The sequence below is a fragment of the Annulohypoxylon maeteangense genome, assembly GCF_022496945.1.
Source record: "Annulohypoxylon maeteangense strain CBS 123835 unplaced genomic scaffold GGS22scaffold_2, whole genome shotgun sequence".
NCBI lineage: Eukaryota > Fungi > Ascomycota > Sordariomycetes > Xylariales > Hypoxylaceae > Annulohypoxylon > Annulohypoxylon maeteangense.
The window spans coordinates 601,219-617,967 of NW_025953249.1; the positions used below are offsets into that span (position 1 = coordinate 601,219).

Here is a 16,749-nt window from a genome sequence, read left to right on the forward strand (position 1 = left end):
AACTTCCGTCATAGTTACTAGGCTAGTTACCTATTCCCTCTTTCGATTTACTTGGTTTTATCCTCTCCCTTTTCTGGACCCGTGCCTATTCTTATAGTTTCTTACAGATCTTCCTTTTCTACTCCAAACTCCAATATGACTCATTCCTAGAGGGCATGTATCAAACACTTAAAGATTTACAAACATCAAGTCACCTAGTTAGATCAAACAACAAATGTCCAAATTCCTAAGAAATAGATTGTATTCCATCTATGAATTGTTAAACAATTACCTACCTGGGTTACGCAAGGGGAAACCAAGACGATAAGATGAAATATGGCAAATACACGATTTGCTCATAATGTATGCCAACATGGTTGAACTCGTAATACAGAGACTTCTACGTGGCCTTGTGATTATATGAAATATGCTTGAACCACTCTAATATTCATATCATCTTGTATGGATCCTATTTATAATTTCTAGCTTGTATTTTCAGGAGGAAAACGTTTCTGCTGAGCAGAATACTACTAATCTTGATGACTTAGATTGGTATGTTTGAAGCTGGGGGAAATGCCGCCAGATAGAGTACTGGGGGTCATTCCACGATGGCTGGAAAGTCGTGGATAGGGAGCTATACAGCCATACCAATGACCTCCTGCTGTGAAATTGATTGGGTGGTTGTGCTGTATAATGAATTAACAAGCACCTGCTTAGGTGTATAACATATGAGAAGCGACTGATTTGCCAAATTGGTTGTTGACTAGACCCAACAGGTGCCATTGGAGGTTATTTCCACGCTGATCGAAAAGTACTGGAGGTATCTCTTTTGCTTGGGCAATATTACCCACATACTGTCTGATAGGCTTACCCAACGCTAGATCGGAGAGGTATTCGATGCTGCTGGTCTGAGAAGTCGATGTGCTTGCTAGGGTGAAGCGGGGAGACATATGGCCTTAAGTGGATGAGAATGAATATGTTTATTCTGCTCTGAATATCACGACAACATAAAATTGTAAGATCAATCGAACGCGTTCGTAGTGCAAATTTGGGTGGCGTAGTAGATAATCAGACTATTGCGGCAGCGTCGTATTGGTAGGACTATAAGGAGATGTACCTCAATCTTGTCGAAATGATTTATCGTAAAACCTATGCGGTATTCCGTGATCAAGATCAAAAGGGCAGTATGCCTTATAAAGTGACGACCTTAATCGGATTCCTACCAAGGAAGTGTCGTCCGTAGATAATTCAGCTCAGATTCGTGGGCGGTGCAGTCATTCGAGCCTTCATCATTCCTAGCTCCGAACTTTTTGCCCAAGTTCCGTCAGGTAGTTGTCGGTAGCATAGTAGCTTGCCCTCATCACCAACGCTTCCCAGGATTTGGCCGTCATCATCAAACCCAACTCTCCAGATGGGTGATCGGTGGGTGAGCTTAGACAAGACTTTAACGGTGTGTTGGACCTGTCCTGGTAGGTCAGTCGAGGTTCGTTCTCCATGCGTTCCGGACTTGTCGATCTCGGCTCGTATGCCAGAAGGAACTTGGGACTGTCTGCGAGGATGGTTGCTTTTAGGGGCAGAATTGTCCTCCGCTCTTGAGTTACCTAGGATGTCTGCAAGGGACCAGGACTTGCCATCATCCTTGTTGAAGGGGGTATCGATTCGGAATACCCGTAAGATGCCGTCTTGACAAGCGGTAGCGATCATATCATAGCCTCTGTAATTTCCAGGAGCCCAGGCGACATCCCGAATCAAGTAGTTGTGTTCTTTGATCTCGATGGCTAGATAAAACTCCCTACCCCTAGTAGCAGCGCCGAAAGAACTGGTGACGGTGTCACGCGTTCTGTAGATTTTTACCGAAGTTAATCCCGATACTACCAGGCTTAGGGCGTCCGTCGGTACGCCTGCTCTTAAGGCAGTGTAGCAAGGCTCAGGATTCGGATCGAAGCGAACCTTGAAGCACGTCTCCTCCCCTCGATTAGGTTTACCGAAGGCCTGGAAGTCATCGAATTTGACGTACTCTGTCAAGGTCTCGGGCTCTTCGCCTTCGTATACGGTGAGATGACCATCAGCAGCAAGGAGGGCAACGTAGGTACACCGCGTTGTTTCGTCGTGCTTCACTGAAAAGGACCTATATGGATAGCGGCCGGTGGATCCAAGGTCTGACACATTCTTACCATTCCCGTCTCTTGCGCCGAAACGCCTTCCTGGAGCAGCGGAGGGATCTTCGGCCCACAGTTTAAAGCGACCCTCTATACCAAGGGAAGCTAGTAGATTGGGATAAATAGTCGGCGGAAGCCATTGAAGCTGGATGAACCTCGTTAGAACCAAGTGAAACTACCCCGTATCCATTTCTAGAGATGAAGCTGACAAACCTCTAATATTTCGCCCGCGTGGGACTTCCAGTTATCACATAATCGCCAGACGCCATCTTGATGTCGGTTAAATACGCGGATCTTTCCGTCGACACTGCCGGTGGCGCATCTGTCGCCGTAGCCGTTGAAGGCTATGGCTTGGACTAGGTCTTTGTGACCATGCTGGATAATATCGAAAGCGGCACTATTCTCAGATATACTAGCCTCACTACTTGGTAAGGGAGCCATCTACACGATCAAAGAATTATCATCGCGGAATGAAAAGCGGGTGTTAAAGTGGCAGGGTTATCAGCTCAATTGTCGTCGCAAGAGAGTTTAGACACTCCAGCCACAATTAGAGAAATCAGCCAAATCCGGAATCGTTTTCCCGACGTTTAGCTCGCGAGTTATCTCAGTACTTAGCAAGTACATGATTTGTAATGGGAAATGTATGGATTATGGTTGTACTGATAAGGTCTTGCCCTAGTGGAAAAGGCTCGAGTTTAGTCCTTAGATAGATATACCCCTCACAGGGTCGAGTGTTACTTCCATTTTTGGAATGGGGTTTCGGCAAGTACTACAATGAGTGGAGTTAGAGGTGCTGCCGTATTGGTTGAAATAGGTGTGGATTTGTGCTACTAGCCGTACCCCTTCGATTCTAACTTGGCATTTGTTTGCTCCCTTTGAACAGCTTATTCTCATGGTGCTTTAAGGGTTATGCTATTCGCAGGTAAAAATGTCTTACTTAGAAGCAAAGTATTACCAGCATAGCGATCAAAGACCCAGGCGAGTATTATTAATTAGGTAACTTCGCGTGTTACTTCGTCGCTTTAACATAATAGAGGGTGTGTGTTTCGTATTAGAGGCGCGGATTGTGGAAATTCTCGTATTGTCGATCGTGGCGCAGCCTACAGGCCAATCACTCCCCCCGCAACCACGGAGGATCAGGTCAATCGTCGATCGACAGGGCGGTAAACAGGCAGCCGCTTTTCTCTAGCTAATACATTTAGAAGTTTCCCAATCGCTCACAACTCGCTCTTATATGCCATGTTTCAAGACCTACCTACCTAGGCTTATTGATCTAAAGTAGCGCTTGTTAGGGAATTATTATTTACTAGGTACTTACGGTATGGCTTCTCAAACGGTGACGGAAGCGTACTTCGATCACTCTGCCGCCAAACGAGTGAACACGGATACTGTCATCGTCAAGACATTGCGGCAAGAATACCCGAATCTTGAGCTAGTGATAGCGCCGGAAATCTCCAGCAACTTACTTGCTTACGCGTCTGCCGGACATGCAAGTTTTACCGTCATTGAAGATGGTGGCGATCTTCCATCGGTGGTGAGCTGGAAAATGTACATCCCATCGGCAAGGCGCATGGATGGTGAGAATGGTGTATTGGCAGACCAAATTGTATTTGGCAAGTTCTTGTACAAATGGAATGATTCCGAGTTCATCGTTTATCGGATTGAAGGTCGGGATGGATCTGGTGCTTACCCGTCGGTAAACAACTACTACATCCTCTCCACCGATATTCACAAAGCCAATTCTCTGTGTGCTGCCGTCGGTAAATGGAGCAGTGAACTTCATGGCGAAATTTGGGTCTTCGATGGAGGATACTGGCAGAAAAATGCTGCTCTGTACCAGAGTGTCATGGGCTCGTCTTGGGACTCGGTGATATTAGATGAGGATATGAAGAAAGCCATCATCAACGACCATTTGTCTTTCTTCAATTCACAAGAAACGTATAAAAGTCTGAAGGTCCCATGGAAGAGAGGTATCATCTATTATGGACCTCCCGGAAATGGAAAGACGATCTCCATCAAGGCCATGATGCACACACTCTACAGCCGGAAAGATCCTATTCCGACTCTATACGTTCGTTCGCTAACGTCCGTAAGTTTCTCTTAAAATTGCCCTCATAAGCTGTTTCTATACACTAACTCCGTTCAGTTTAATGGCCCAGAATTTTCAATCAAACAGATCTTTATCAAGGCAAGGCAATTCGCTCCTTGCTATTTGGTATTTGAAGACCTCGATACCATCGTGTCTGATAACGTGCGAAGCTACTTCCTAAATGAGGTGGATGGATTGAAGAGCAATGACGGCATCTTCATGATTGGCAGCACGAACCACCTCGATCGTTTGGATCCAGGGATTTCTGTAAGCTTTTCGTCTCCCTACTTCATACAAGCTGCAGCTACTTACACAAATAGAAACGCCCATCTCGATTCGACCGGAAGTACCTCTTTCCTGACCCAGATTTTGACCAGCGTATAGCTTACTGCAAATTCTGGCAGTCTAAACTTGCTAACAACAAGGATATCGAATTCCCCGACGAGCTCTGCCGCGCTATTGCTGGAATCACGGATAAGTTCAGTTTTGCTTACATGCAAGAGGCCTTCGTAGCCGCATTGCTAGCCATTGCGAGGAAAGAGGAAGGAATCGATCCTAGTTACGAACACCCACTTACTGAGGAGATGAACGACGGTTGGGTTGGAGTGCTTGGTGACGGTGATGATTTGGATGGTCTTGTCTTATGGAAAGAGATCAAGAAGCAGGTTGCGATTCTCCGGGATAGCATGGAAGAAGAGCAGTAACTTGCATCAACATTGTAACATCATTTCATTCGTTGTACATCGACTAGGTAGGTACTTTTGAGATACTAGATGCTCATTCCGTCGCCTCCGATCGCAAATTGGGATAGGATATTGGGATAGGGTTAAGGTTGAAGTTAGGGTTAGGGTTTAACCCCAAGATTGATGTAAGATTCACCATGGAGGTACGGTTCAGGAAAAGGAAAATTCATTTTCTAGTTACAGTAGCCTGTTTCTTCAGGTAGGTGCCTAGTTATATGTCCTGACCAAGGTGCGTACTTTTTCTTGTACTTTAAACCTTACAAAGTTTCAAGTATGAAAATCCTTCCTCATTATCGTCGCTTCCCCTATTTGTGAAGGGCGGATTTCTTCTTCTTCAGCACGGATATAGTAGCCTCGTCAAACTGTTTAGGTACCCAACCGGTTTGTCTAATCAGACGGACCTCCCACTAAAATCAGACGGACAACCCACTCTATTATACCTAACTGGGCTAGTCCAGTGGATACATAGGTTAGAGTACAACTCCCATATAAATTTAAGTACCTTCTCGACTAAAGTCTTTCCATCGCGAACCTTGCTGTCGCCCTTTTACAACCCTTTTTAATGCTGCCCTTACAAAAGCTCCCCGGGGTAAACTATTATGTAGTTGTAGGTTTCTCACTAGCGTTTATTATAGGCTTTGACTGGCGCTTTTGCTTCGTGGATAGCATCAAACATACTTGGGTTAGTATTGTGTAAGTACTACGCATATATCCTGGTAAATCTTATACGGCTTTATCTAGATCGATTCATATCTTATCCTTTAAGTTTTTAAGTTTTTTAAGAACCCTAATAGAAGCATTATTCAGTGCCATATCGAGGACACTGAGATCTTGGCTAAATTCGACGTCGTCGTCGATGAAAAGTGGTAGTTCTGTATACCTAAGTCTAGTACCTAAGGGTGTCAAAAAGGTACTTAGATTTATATGGGAAGCTGTACCCTAAAGTAGGTATTTCAAAGACTAACCTGAGTGGGTATAGTAAAGTGGGTTGTCCGTCTGATTTTAGTGGGAGGTCCGTCTGATTAGACAAACCGGTACCCAACGGTCAACCCCGTATAGCAATTAACCACAGGATACCCACGCCTCTGAAAACGTCGCCGGGACCATATCCTGCCGAGAGTTATGAGCCGCAGATGCGACGAAATTTCTCAGGTTTGAACTCGTATGATTGAACGTCAATCCGGCGAGTCCGAGGAGGTTACCATGTGCAGAGAGATAAAATAATGGTAACAGAGTTGGGTTAAATAATTAGATCCGACTATGGATCAAGCTGCTATAGCAGGCCCAGGGATCTTGTAATTCGATATCGACGACAGCTTTTCATCATTGTAGATGTTATATAGAATCCCTGGGTCAGTTGAGGTATAAAGTTTCGTTCCAACAACCCCATTTGGAGATTTAGTTCCAGTTCCAGAAATCTCAAGGTTTATGCATTGAGGGTACATCTGTGTTTGGCCCTCGGTGCCGCCACCGTGTAGAGCGATAAGTTCGTGGCGTAGGACGTAGTTTCCAGACTTAATAGAAGATGGAATAGCAATATTCCAAGTCAAGTTCTTCTCCATCATCATATCAGTCGCCCACTTTCCAGTCTTTCCATTACCAACACCTAATTCCAGCTGTCCCTTCTCATCAATCTTGAACCATTTAAGCTTCGTTTTATCAACCGAAGAGCAGTTCCCCCCACAATCCGCAAGGTAGTCAATGATAGGTCCTTTGTGGGATTCGGGCCATTGATTCCATTGAACTAATACGTTGCTACCTGCAGTGACAGGGGCAGACAGAGCAGCATTGGTGGCGCTAAGGTGGCAGATGATATCAGAGTTCTGAAAGGCAGAAGAGAGCACAAATCCATTATCAGAAGCACCATTGCTCCAAGTAATGCTGTCTGGCTGAGGTCCATAGGGCGCCCATGTCGGTTCGAATCCAGTATATGATTTGCTGCCAATCGTTACGGTGGAAACATGACCGTGACCGGAAATAGAGACAGCGCTGAAGAGAACAGCTAGAAGAGTGGATGTAAATTTAGAAGGCATCTCGAAATATTTGCACTCGAGAAAGTGTCTTGACTTGGTGCTAATGGGAGATAGAGGCAACTAGCTCCAAATAAGTAATTGTCCACCTAGGTAGGGAAAGACTTACTTAGGGAGGTATAATTCACGAAAAGATAGACTGGTAAGGGAGAAATTGAATGCATGAGTTAATGCATTGCTAGCCATACCTTATCAGGAGACATAGTCGTGCTTTGTATTGTACCCGAGATGAGGAAGGTTGTATCGATCCAACATCACGTCAAGCCGATACTATGTATTTACTAGGTATAAATATATCAATCAACCAAAAGTTAACATTCAGCCATTATCTCAATGTAGCAGAAACACGTTAACAGTCCGATGTCAAATAGCCAGGGATCATGTGTGGAATGTTGCCAAGGCGGAACGAGAATCAAAATGGTCTTGAACAGGGCCAGATTAGGCGCGAAATAGGGGACCGGGCGTCCAATATCAGCCCCAAGACGAACGCACCTTTTTGTAACTCTTACGAGAATTTCGGCTAAAAGCTTCGCATACAAGGTTACTATGCCTTTAAAAATCATATATTTTCAAGATAGAATACCAACATATCAAAGTCTTCTTCGAACTATTGATTCTAAATGTTCATTATTCAGTACTCGTTTGATATATGCGTACCTAGTAGGTATTTGATAGGTAAGCTGACTAATCCATCCAGGACGCACGTCGTTACGTAATAATGATTTAGCTTCAAGTATTCTTATATATCCTATAACATATACCCTGAAATGCATTCCGTATTATACAACTTTCAATTTCCTCATGATATCCTTCCACTAATCCATCATAAGAGCCAATTTGTATCAGTATGACTTCCTCTTAATCGTCCGACTGACGGGAGTAGTTCCCTGTCTCTGAGAATACAGCACGTATGCGAACATGAGGGCTGCCCCTGTTGCCAAAATAAAGACATTGTCTAAGTGAGAAGGTCAGTATATGGTGGTAGTATTATAGTTAAGATAAACCTGGACATACTTATGAGGAAAGCAAGGATACCCTCGAGGAACTGAATAAAAGATTGAAAGATGCCAACAATCACGCCGATGATCGATTGAAAGAAACCAACGACGGCTGCGAAAATGCCATGTGCCAATTCGACAATGGACTGGGAAAAGTGGCCAACTCCTGCTGCAATACTCATAATGACGTTTTCAATTGGTAATGTTAAATATATGACTAATACTGGGTAAGTGTCGTAGTGAGCAATTATCTTGGTGTTTTGTTCACATAAAAATGAATGGGGTAGCTTGAGCTTTTGTACTAACACAACATTCTCTAATGAGCCACCACATAACAAACTACGTCAACGATATCAGATAATGTAGCACCAAAAATTCCGGAAATTTTAGAACAAAGAAATCGTGGATCACGATATCCTGTCTGTGACGCCAGTACTACGATGATGTCATGACGTCACCTTACCGAATCGGGCAAAACAGCTCAGATTAGGCCATCTCATTGGTCAAACTCAGTAACCCAATCATATCTCGCTATACTTCGGAAATCACATATTATTATAGTCACAATGTTAGATGTGGTCAATTGTTTGTCGATATTTAGAAATATGGAAGCATATTCATTAGTTTGTGGGCTTCGAGAATTCATACGTCGAAATCCCACATCACTATGGGAATCATGGATTATGTCAGCTAATGGATTCTGATGGGCATACCCTTAAGCTCCCACTTGCCCCTTTCCATTTACCCAAATATGATATTTATAATAAATTTATCTAAGCAATACCATCCAGGTTGGTATATAATGGTATAGGTTTCAATGTAATTATGCTAGGTATTCATGTCAAAACGACATAGGAGAATGCTTAATAAGCATAGTCGCTGACTCATCGAGAATAATGGATTAGGTAATCTATTACGTAAGGTCTAGATGTGCAGTTTGTAAAAATACACGAGGGCCGATCGTAAGGTTAGGTACCTAGTACTATATAGCATTTAAAATTTGGGTTTAATCATCATAATTCAAGTAATTGCTTGAACAAGTTGGCTAATGGGTAACTAGAACCTCGAAACGAGAGAAGATGACTAAGTATTACATAATCTTGGTGTAACATGGTGAGGACTGGGGTGTAGAATAGAACCTTGTAAAGGTACGGATGGAAGATTCTTTGTAATTATTAAAGAACTAGGTCGTTTAAATTCAAATACAAGGAAAAGTTATACAAGAATATCCGTAAGTGGCCAGCAATTAAAGCTCCATCATGTGGTTAGTAAAACAAAGATACTTACGTACCATCAAGCTCAAGAACCAAACATCACTCCCTCACTCCAAATCGTAAATCTAGTCGACCGGGTGAGGCCGTAAACTGGTCCTTTAGATCAGAAAATAGCTTGTCGCCTTTATCATCTCCCCAAAATCCGACCTCAAACTTCTTCACCAGCAAGGCAATCACAAACCGCATCTCACTCATTGCGAGTGACTTTCCGACACAATTGAATCGGCCCTGAGAGAATGGTGCGAAACCCCGGGCATCCTTGATCATCTCTGGCTGAGTAGTCCAGCGTTCAGGGATAAAATGGTCAGCACATTCATAGGAGGAATCAAGGCGTGCTAGAGAATAGCGAGGCGACACAATGGTAACATTGCCCGGGATATATGTATTGTTGATAGTCATCCCAGAAGGTGGGGACTGGCGATAGCCTCCTGTAGGCACTGGGGGGTAGAGGCGAAGGGTTTCATTGATGATGGCCGTCAAATGGGCACATCCTTGAAGTTGAACGCGGTCGTAAATGTCTATCCCTTCAAGTTCCGAAAGCAACTTGTCTTGATGCCATGGACTTCTAGCAAGCTCATAGAAGGCAAATACGAGAGTCGGGGCGATCGTGTCACTAACTAGAATTAGAGAAACATGGCGATATTGGCCGAATTCTAACTTACCTTCCAGCAATGATAATGGTAACGGCGTCTCCGTTCAGCCATTCCCGGTCGGCTTCAAGCGAGCCTTTTTGTAAAGAGGCATCAATAAGCCAGTGTGAAACATCTGGTCTCGAAACTTTCGCCTATAGTTCAGTTAGACCAGGATAACAAATGTGACATAATAATAAGGAAAAAACTAACCTTTATCCTGTCGGTCATGCGGTCCCTACACCACTGCATCATCGCAAGCCAATCCTTAACGATGTACATCCAGGGGGTAATGTAGAACGCGATCTGAGCGATCCAAGGCACTGGGCTAAACGGCCCTAACAAGCTCATAGCTTTGCGTAGTAAGCGTACAGCAAAGTGCCACTTCTCGTCTTGAAGCATCCCAAATGAGTGCGCGAAGGCAAACTCGCCCATGACATCGAACGTGAACCAGTAGAACCAGTCAGATACATTGATCGGGGCTCCCACGAGGGCAAGTTTTTCAATTTGGGCTGCTAGCGTTTCGGCGTATTCTACCACGCGTTCTTCGTAAATGGCAAGCGCTTTCGGACTGAAGCCTCGATCCCAGACCCGTCTTCGCGCATTGTGGTCTTTTATGCTTCTCGTTGTGTTGAGCGCGATCTCAGGGAGCAAAAAGTCGTACCAGACGGCTTTGGTGCATTCGTTTCCGGGACCGTCAACAGCTAGAGGAACAGCAGCATCGATAAAAGTAAGTTCTTCTGGTCCGGTTCGAATGACAGGTCCGTATTGCTTGCGGAGTTCTTCGAGGACAAGATAGTTCTGTCCAGTACGACATTTCCACACATGCCAAAACTTTGTCGCCCCAGCCATCCAAGGGCCAGGAAAATGACGGAGACGGTGGAAGAATTTTCGGTATATGATGATGCTAGTGAACAGCCCGATAGCGTAGGAGCTTACCAGGAATGCAGTTGAAGTGAAGCTGGTATTCACATCTCCCTCAGCGCGGTAAAAAATGAAGAAGACTGTAAACGCAAATAAAGAATAGATCTTTACTAGCGTTGGGGCCTGCATATGCCATTCTCCTCTAATGAAGATTGCAAGATGAGATAGAACCCCTAGGATAGCGGCCAGGAGACCGGTTTCATAGGGTTCTATCGATATCATAGTGAGAGTTGGTTTCTTGGGTAAAATTCGAGATAACTTCAGTGACGTAGATTGCGCCAGAACGATTCGAAATACTTGGGAGATTCTTCCATACAGCTCAAGAGGCCATGAAAACATGACCTCCCGATTTCAAGACGCGGTGCACCGTGTCTTATGATATCAATTGCCGATTCATCTTCGAACTATTGAGACTGACCTATAGTATCGTGATGATTCGCGGTATGTCGAAAAATCACATGGTGGTCGAGCAGGTGTGGTAGTATCCTCAGGAACGCATGGTAGAGTTGCATTATTGGAACGACTGCCGGTGCCGACTTATACATGCAGAATTCCTGTATACTAGGTAGGTACCTAGGTAGATAGGTTGTAACCGTGGTACTCGTTTAGTGGCCATTGGAGCTGCTTCCATTCCTTCCCGCATCATGCATTCTCAATAGTGTATTTGAAACAACTGATTTAGGTTGATTGCATTTACGCAATATCTTTTCGGCAGATTTACTACCTATGTGAGGATATTACTAATCAGGGGTGAAGCTTATGACTAAGCAACTCTTGGCTTAGGTAATCGTTGCTTTTCCCTACTCACTCCATCAACCCCTATTCGTAAATTTATGCTAGGTAATTACCTAACCTACCTAGGTAGAGATCCCATTCTTACCTAGTACATAATTCAATCCTATTGTATGAGATTTCAAATTACCTGATAGGTTAATTGTCATATTTGCCGCATCTTACCGTTCGCGATAATATGATTGAGTTTAGATGCGAAAGGATCGGATTCCTAGTACAATGAAACGAAACAATTGGACCCTACAGCCTGCAACAATATCACCAATTCTAAGCATCTTATTGTTCCAACCAACTAAATACCCGAACGGTAGACCCAGAAATCCCCATGTTATTGCCTGCATATGGATTCCATGCATTATACCGCATCCGTACCTCCCTACGTAGTATCCTAGCCACCCACAGAGTTCCACCCACGCAGTTCCACCCGCGTGGTGTAGCTACCCTTATTGTTTCGTCTAACAAGACATCTCGTAAGCTTATTTCGATAGGGATCGATGATATGATGTTAGTTCATCAAATCTACCTACGTTGTTCGCCCTAAGTGTTGCAAACCGGCAAAGTTGATTGCCGTTAACACATTGGATCCTTTTACGAGTCTTTTTAAATACCTTCATGGCGTCATATGATTGATGCTCGAGTAGGTTCGCCACGGTGCCTTTTGTTATTCATCAGCAGACAATGTCTAAACCAGTCTTTGTTCTTCTCCATGGGGCGTGGCATAGCCCTAAATGCTGGAACAGCCTTATTTCCGAACTTGAAAAGGCGAACTACCGTGCCGTTGCTCCCGCCCTGCCTTCGACTGGCTCCACTCCGCCGACGCCCGACTGGTCAGGAGATGTAGAAATCATTCGGAAGACAGTAACCGATCTCATCCAAAAACATGATGTCGTCGTCGTCGCGCATAGTTTCAGTGGCATGACTGCAGGCACCGCTTTAGAAGGCCTTGGCAAGCAGACAACCACGTTCAAGGGTCTGAAAGGCGGGGTTCTAAGACTGATTTACATCACCGCGTTTTTGGTACCTGAAGGCTTTCAACACTCTCCTCGTGGCACTCGCGACAACATGGTTCCTGAAATGAAGACTGATCTCAATGTAGGCGTAATACTCCAAGCTAACCCCTCGCTTACGTTGATTAAATACGTCTAACAATTCGCTACATCTAGGCCGGCATTATTACTATCCGCCCGGAGGATGCCAAGGACATGTTTTATCAGGACATCGACGACGAAACTGTTGCTGAACTTGCCAAGGACTTACGCCCACAGAGCTTCGGATCTTATTGGAGCATTACCAACTACGCTTCCTGGCGGCATATCCCAACCACCTATATCCTATGTACTGCGGACCGACCAAGTACTGTGGTAGCCGCCCAGTATCTCATTGACACGGCCATAGCAAGTGGTCCAAATAAGATTGAGAAAGTCATTCGCGTTGATACCGGCCATTCTCCATTTATTAGTAGGCCTGAGTGGACTGCTCAGACTCTCATCAGCGAGGCAACCGGGGGATCCAAATTTACCTAGTGCCTATTACTAGAAGATTAGCTGAAGAGTAGGAGTCAGGATGGTTCTATAGTAGGCATAGAATCAAATTCAAGTCTATCTGCTTCTGCTAGATCCATAGGTACCTAACATACGAGAATCATACTATTTTAGCCATACTGTTGACTCCATGATTGTCCTTGGGCCTCATTTGAAAGGGCGCTGCCCGACAACGGTCAATCGGCCTACGTTATAGGCAAGTTTCTGCCTATTTTGATGAACCCCTGAAATCAATGCCCTACATTGATCACCAGAACCATTACGCATCGGGTCTAGTGCTTTGTAGCTAACCTCCTCGCATGCCATCAGTGCTGTATCTAGCTGGAAAAGAAACAGCTCTAGTGGGAATGGTCGATTGTTGGTTGCAATATTAGTTAGCCCATACTTCTTGAATGAATCTGGTAATCTAATCGGCCAACTATTACTCGGTATAACGAAATTAGACATATTCCCTTACGAATCATCCATTTGAAGGTTTACTTACTCATCAGCTGTCCAGTTGGGTCTCGTCCCCCCTAGTGTTCCTATCGTCCCCAGGAGCGGGGTTAGGTTATCCTCAACATCTTTTCCCGCCTCCGTTCTCATGATTTTCCAACTACTATAATCCATTTCTCCCCAGGAGATCCAACCTCCAGGCTCTAGAATTCTTGTAAGTATGTGTAGATTCAGAGATGTAGATACGCTCGGGAGGAACATACTGAGAAGCTTAACGAGATTCTGTATGATTGGTGCAGGGTCGTTGTTGTGCACTGCTAGATGAAACAGCTGGATATGAACTATGTCATACTGCTCTAGTAGGTGCTCAGGTAATGGCGCCACACAATCTACCTTATGCAGGGACACATTAGGTGGCAACCATTCCCTTGGAGAACACTGGCTCAAGTCGATATCAAACCCGTCAATATGAGCAGACGGAGGTAGGTATCGAGCGAGATCGACCAGCCAGATCCTACGAAACATGTTTCAGTACAGTAAAATGATTGGTAGACGGTAATGGAGGGACAATAATACCTACCCAGTGCCCACGCCAATTTCCGCCACTCGTAGATTTTCTGTATTTGCCGGTATGCTAGGGTGCAGAGAGAATCCCCCATCTTTCCACAGGAAGTATTGGAGATTAAGCCTAGTTCGCTCGTTAATCTAGAGATCACAATCTGAAGATCACACTATCTTCGGTGTGTAAGATAAAGGGGGTCAGACCTGGCATTTGCCGAAAAGTTGCGGCCGAGTATGTACGCTTCTTGCTCCATCCTGTAGAACTAGACTCCAGCACAGATAAAGGTGTAGATTCGGTGGCTTGATGTGAAACAAAAGGAGAGAAACGATTTCACCTAAGTATATGCAGGTGACGGTAGCGATGCAGGCTGGCTTACTATATCACCTTGAAGAAATAGAGTCGTATATTTGCATGTTTATAACATGCCATGTAACATTATGAGTGAAGGCCGTACCTACATGTAGGAAGGATGTTTTGGTAAAATGTAACCCTCGTAGCCTTTCTCCATGCAGATGGTATGGGGGTAGGCTTTACCTTTTATGTATAGACTCAACGCCCGGTTACGTAGGGCTGCTGCAATGCCTCGCTATCACGCTAATGGAAGGATTCTAAATAGTGACCCCCAATGTTACCTCAGAGCCTATAGACCCAAACAAAATAAAGTTATAAGTGATAGAAATCTGTGCATTGAATTGGATCCCAGCAGATCTGGCGGATCATTTCCATTCCGCAATTTATTGGCTCCTTACCTACGACCCTGGGTGCGATAATGCCGCGCGCGTTGCGGTAGGATTCTCGGTTCGCTCCCCGCTCTAAAACATACATGCGGCTCGTCCCTCGCGGTGCAAGGTGATGTCTTAGATGATCAATTCCGAGGATTCGGAGCCTGTGTCGGACATCAGGTATACACCTGGAGGATTCACTATTTCTCAAACACGCCTCCCACATCGTTGTCCTTGATACCAGCGGCAATTTCGATTTGTCTTTCCTCTGCCAATCGATAATTCACAAACCGACGAGAAAAATGGCGCCCTACAACACGAGCATGAGATTCCCTACCGCAGTTCTCATAGTCAACAGCTGTGGTCTTGCGCTCGCCTTTTTTGCCGTTCTCCTAAGGTTTTGGGCTCGTTATATCCGGCGAGTCAAGGTTAGATTATGCGACTACATGATTGTCGCCTCATGGGTGAGTGGAATAGAGTACTTAGAGTATACCAAATACTAAAGTCCTATCATTCAGCTGTTTTCGTTTGGCCTGGTTGTCAGCGAAAACTATTGTATCACGAAAGGAGGGATTGGCCAGAAAGTGATACACGTTACTGAAGAAGAGCTGCTCTTCTCGACCAAGGTAATAACACAGGAATATCAGTCATTCGTATAAAAGCCTTCTGACGTAAAACGCAGCAATTCTTAGTCGTTGACGTATGCGGGTCTCTGGCAGTGGCATTCGTCAAAATTTCAATCCTGGACTTCCTGCTTTCCGTTTTCTCAACCCATAATCGGTTTCGTATCGCAGCTTATGTCCTGATGGCAGCTACCACCGGATATGGAATAAGCTTCCTCGTGGCCTCGCTGGCTAGCTGCACACCTTTTGAGGCCAACTGGGATAAGACATCGTACCCGAACTATCATTGCATCAACACCTCATATTTCTACGTTGCGCAAGCAGCCATAGGTGTTACTCTAGACTGTCTAATCCTTTTTCTCCCTGTACCAGTTGTGTGGACCCTCTCATTGAAAATAAGTAAAAAGATTGCCCTGACGGTCCTTTTTACGATAGGAATTTTGTAAGTATCACATTTACCCTTATTACATGTAACCATCTTGGTCTTCTTATTCGTTCCGGCTAACCATCTAGGATCTGTGTTATCTCCATAACTCGCCTTGTTTATAATACTCGCGCAGAATGGATGGTGACTCACTTCACTGAATATGGTGGCATCGCATGTCTTCTCGGGGCATTGGAGGCGAACCTGTCAATTATCTGCGCATGTCTACCAACCATGCAACCCCTCATGACATCTTTCACGGGGAGGGTCAAATCGTCGTTCAGCTCTGACGCTGGAGGGCTAAAAGGGCTGTACAACAATTTCTCTTCTAGATACCTGAGGCCGGTCCCTGGCTCGATGAAGATCGGCTCAAGCACCGATAGGCGTGCTACGATGTACATTGAGGACGACTTGGAGAGTGCGCGACTTCAGAAGCACGTGGATAAACTATATCCTCTCAACACAACTCTGGCCAGTCGTACCAGTTTGAGTGAGGAAATCGGGTGGACGCAACAGACGAGATGCTTTACGCAAGTGGACTCGGCTAATTCTAAGAGTGGCGATGAGTCAGTGGAGTTGGCAAAGCTCGGGGAGAAAGTCGAACCTTACAGCGCGATAAATGTAACCAAGAGCTGGAAGGTCAATTCAGAGGAATGAATTTATACCATATTAATGTATACTAATATCCATATTTAATATACTTGGAAATTAATTCAATCTATCGAATAGGTACCTACAACAATTCAATGATGCACCTGTGGGCATGATAACACCAACTTTGCGCAAAGATGCGCTATAATCATAGGGGGAAGAGGGCGAGATACC

The 16,749-nt window shown here is 44.7% G+C and overlaps 8 protein-coding genes across 8 annotated transcripts; 3 read left to right on the forward strand and 5 right to left on the reverse strand.

The window, feature by feature from the left end:
- Window positions 1-1,227: 1,227 nt before the first annotated feature.
- On the reverse strand, window positions 1,228-2,579 carry GGS22DRAFT_184296 (WD domain-containing protein; the record flags this gene model as incomplete). Its single annotated transcript, XM_047964173.1, has 2 exons — window positions 1,228-2,283; window positions 2,352-2,579. 2 exons carry the CDS (start codon window positions 2,577-2,579, stop codon window positions 1,228-1,230), a joined length of 1,284 nt encoding a protein of 427 aa, XP_047822551.1.
- Window positions 2,580-3,291: 712 nt separating this feature from the next.
- Window positions 3,292-5,035, forward strand: GGS22DRAFT_152216 (P-loop containing nucleoside triphosphate hydrolase protein). The gene is made up of 3 exons (XM_047959641.1): window positions 3,292-4,227; window positions 4,285-4,494; window positions 4,548-5,035. The coding sequence occupies exons 1-3, from the start codon at window positions 3,460-3,462 to the stop codon at window positions 4,929-4,931; spliced, it is 1,362 nt and encodes a 453-aa protein (XP_047822552.1). The 5' UTR covers window positions 3,292-3,459; the 3' UTR covers window positions 4,932-5,035.
- Window positions 5,036-6,108: 1,073 nt separating this feature from the next.
- Window positions 6,109-7,003, reverse strand: GGS22DRAFT_196598 (glycoside hydrolase; the record flags this gene model as incomplete). Its single annotated transcript, XM_047965855.1, has 1 exon — window positions 6,109-7,003. One exon carries the CDS (start codon window positions 7,001-7,003, stop codon window positions 6,236-6,238), a length of 768 nt encoding a protein of 255 aa, XP_047822553.1. The 3' UTR covers window positions 6,109-6,235.
- An 839-nt stretch (window positions 7,004-7,842) lies between these two features.
- On the reverse strand, window positions 7,843-8,180 carry GGS22DRAFT_184299 (uncharacterized protein; the record flags this gene model as incomplete). Its single annotated transcript, XM_047964174.1, has 2 exons — window positions 7,843-7,955; window positions 8,015-8,180. The coding sequence occupies 2 exons, from the start codon at window positions 8,178-8,180 to the stop codon at window positions 7,843-7,845; spliced, it is 279 nt and encodes a 92-aa protein (XP_047822554.1).
- Window positions 8,181-9,311: 1,131 nt separating this feature from the next.
- GGS22DRAFT_184300 (cytochrome P450) lies at window positions 9,312-11,047 on the reverse strand (the record flags this gene model as incomplete). Its single annotated transcript, XM_047964175.1, has 3 exons — window positions 9,312-9,885; window positions 9,935-10,056; window positions 10,115-11,047. 3 exons carry the CDS (start codon window positions 11,045-11,047, stop codon window positions 9,312-9,314), a joined length of 1,629 nt encoding a protein of 542 aa, XP_047822555.1.
- A 1,058-nt stretch (window positions 11,048-12,105) lies between these two features.
- GGS22DRAFT_152219 (alpha/beta-hydrolase) lies at window positions 12,106-13,198 on the forward strand. The gene is made up of 2 exons (XM_047959642.1): window positions 12,106-12,709; window positions 12,781-13,198. The coding sequence occupies exons 1-2, from the start codon at window positions 12,296-12,298 to the stop codon at window positions 13,138-13,140; spliced, it is 774 nt and encodes a 257-aa protein (XP_047822556.1). The 5' UTR covers window positions 12,106-12,295; the 3' UTR covers window positions 13,141-13,198.
- GGS22DRAFT_152221 (S-adenosyl-L-methionine-dependent methyltransferase) lies at window positions 13,199-14,572 on the reverse strand. Its single transcript, XM_047959643.1, has 5 exons — window positions 14,359-14,572; window positions 14,174-14,281; window positions 13,857-14,107; window positions 13,643-13,796; window positions 13,199-13,576 (listed from the first exon to the last, which is right to left on the reverse strand). The coding sequence occupies exons 1-5, from the start codon at window positions 14,406-14,408 to the stop codon at window positions 13,306-13,308; spliced, it is 834 nt and encodes a 277-aa protein (XP_047822557.1). The 5' UTR covers window positions 14,409-14,572; the 3' UTR covers window positions 13,199-13,305.
- Window positions 14,573-14,939: 367 nt separating this feature from the next.
- GGS22DRAFT_152222 (uncharacterized protein) lies at window positions 14,940-16,588 on the forward strand. The gene is made up of 4 exons (XM_047959644.1): window positions 14,940-15,341; window positions 15,396-15,503; window positions 15,560-15,942; window positions 16,014-16,588. Exons 1-4 carry the CDS (start codon window positions 15,180-15,182, stop codon window positions 16,579-16,581), a joined length of 1,221 nt encoding a protein of 406 aa, XP_047822558.1. The 5' UTR covers window positions 14,940-15,179; the 3' UTR covers window positions 16,582-16,588.
- The last annotated feature ends 161 nt before the right edge of the window (window positions 16,589-16,749 follow it).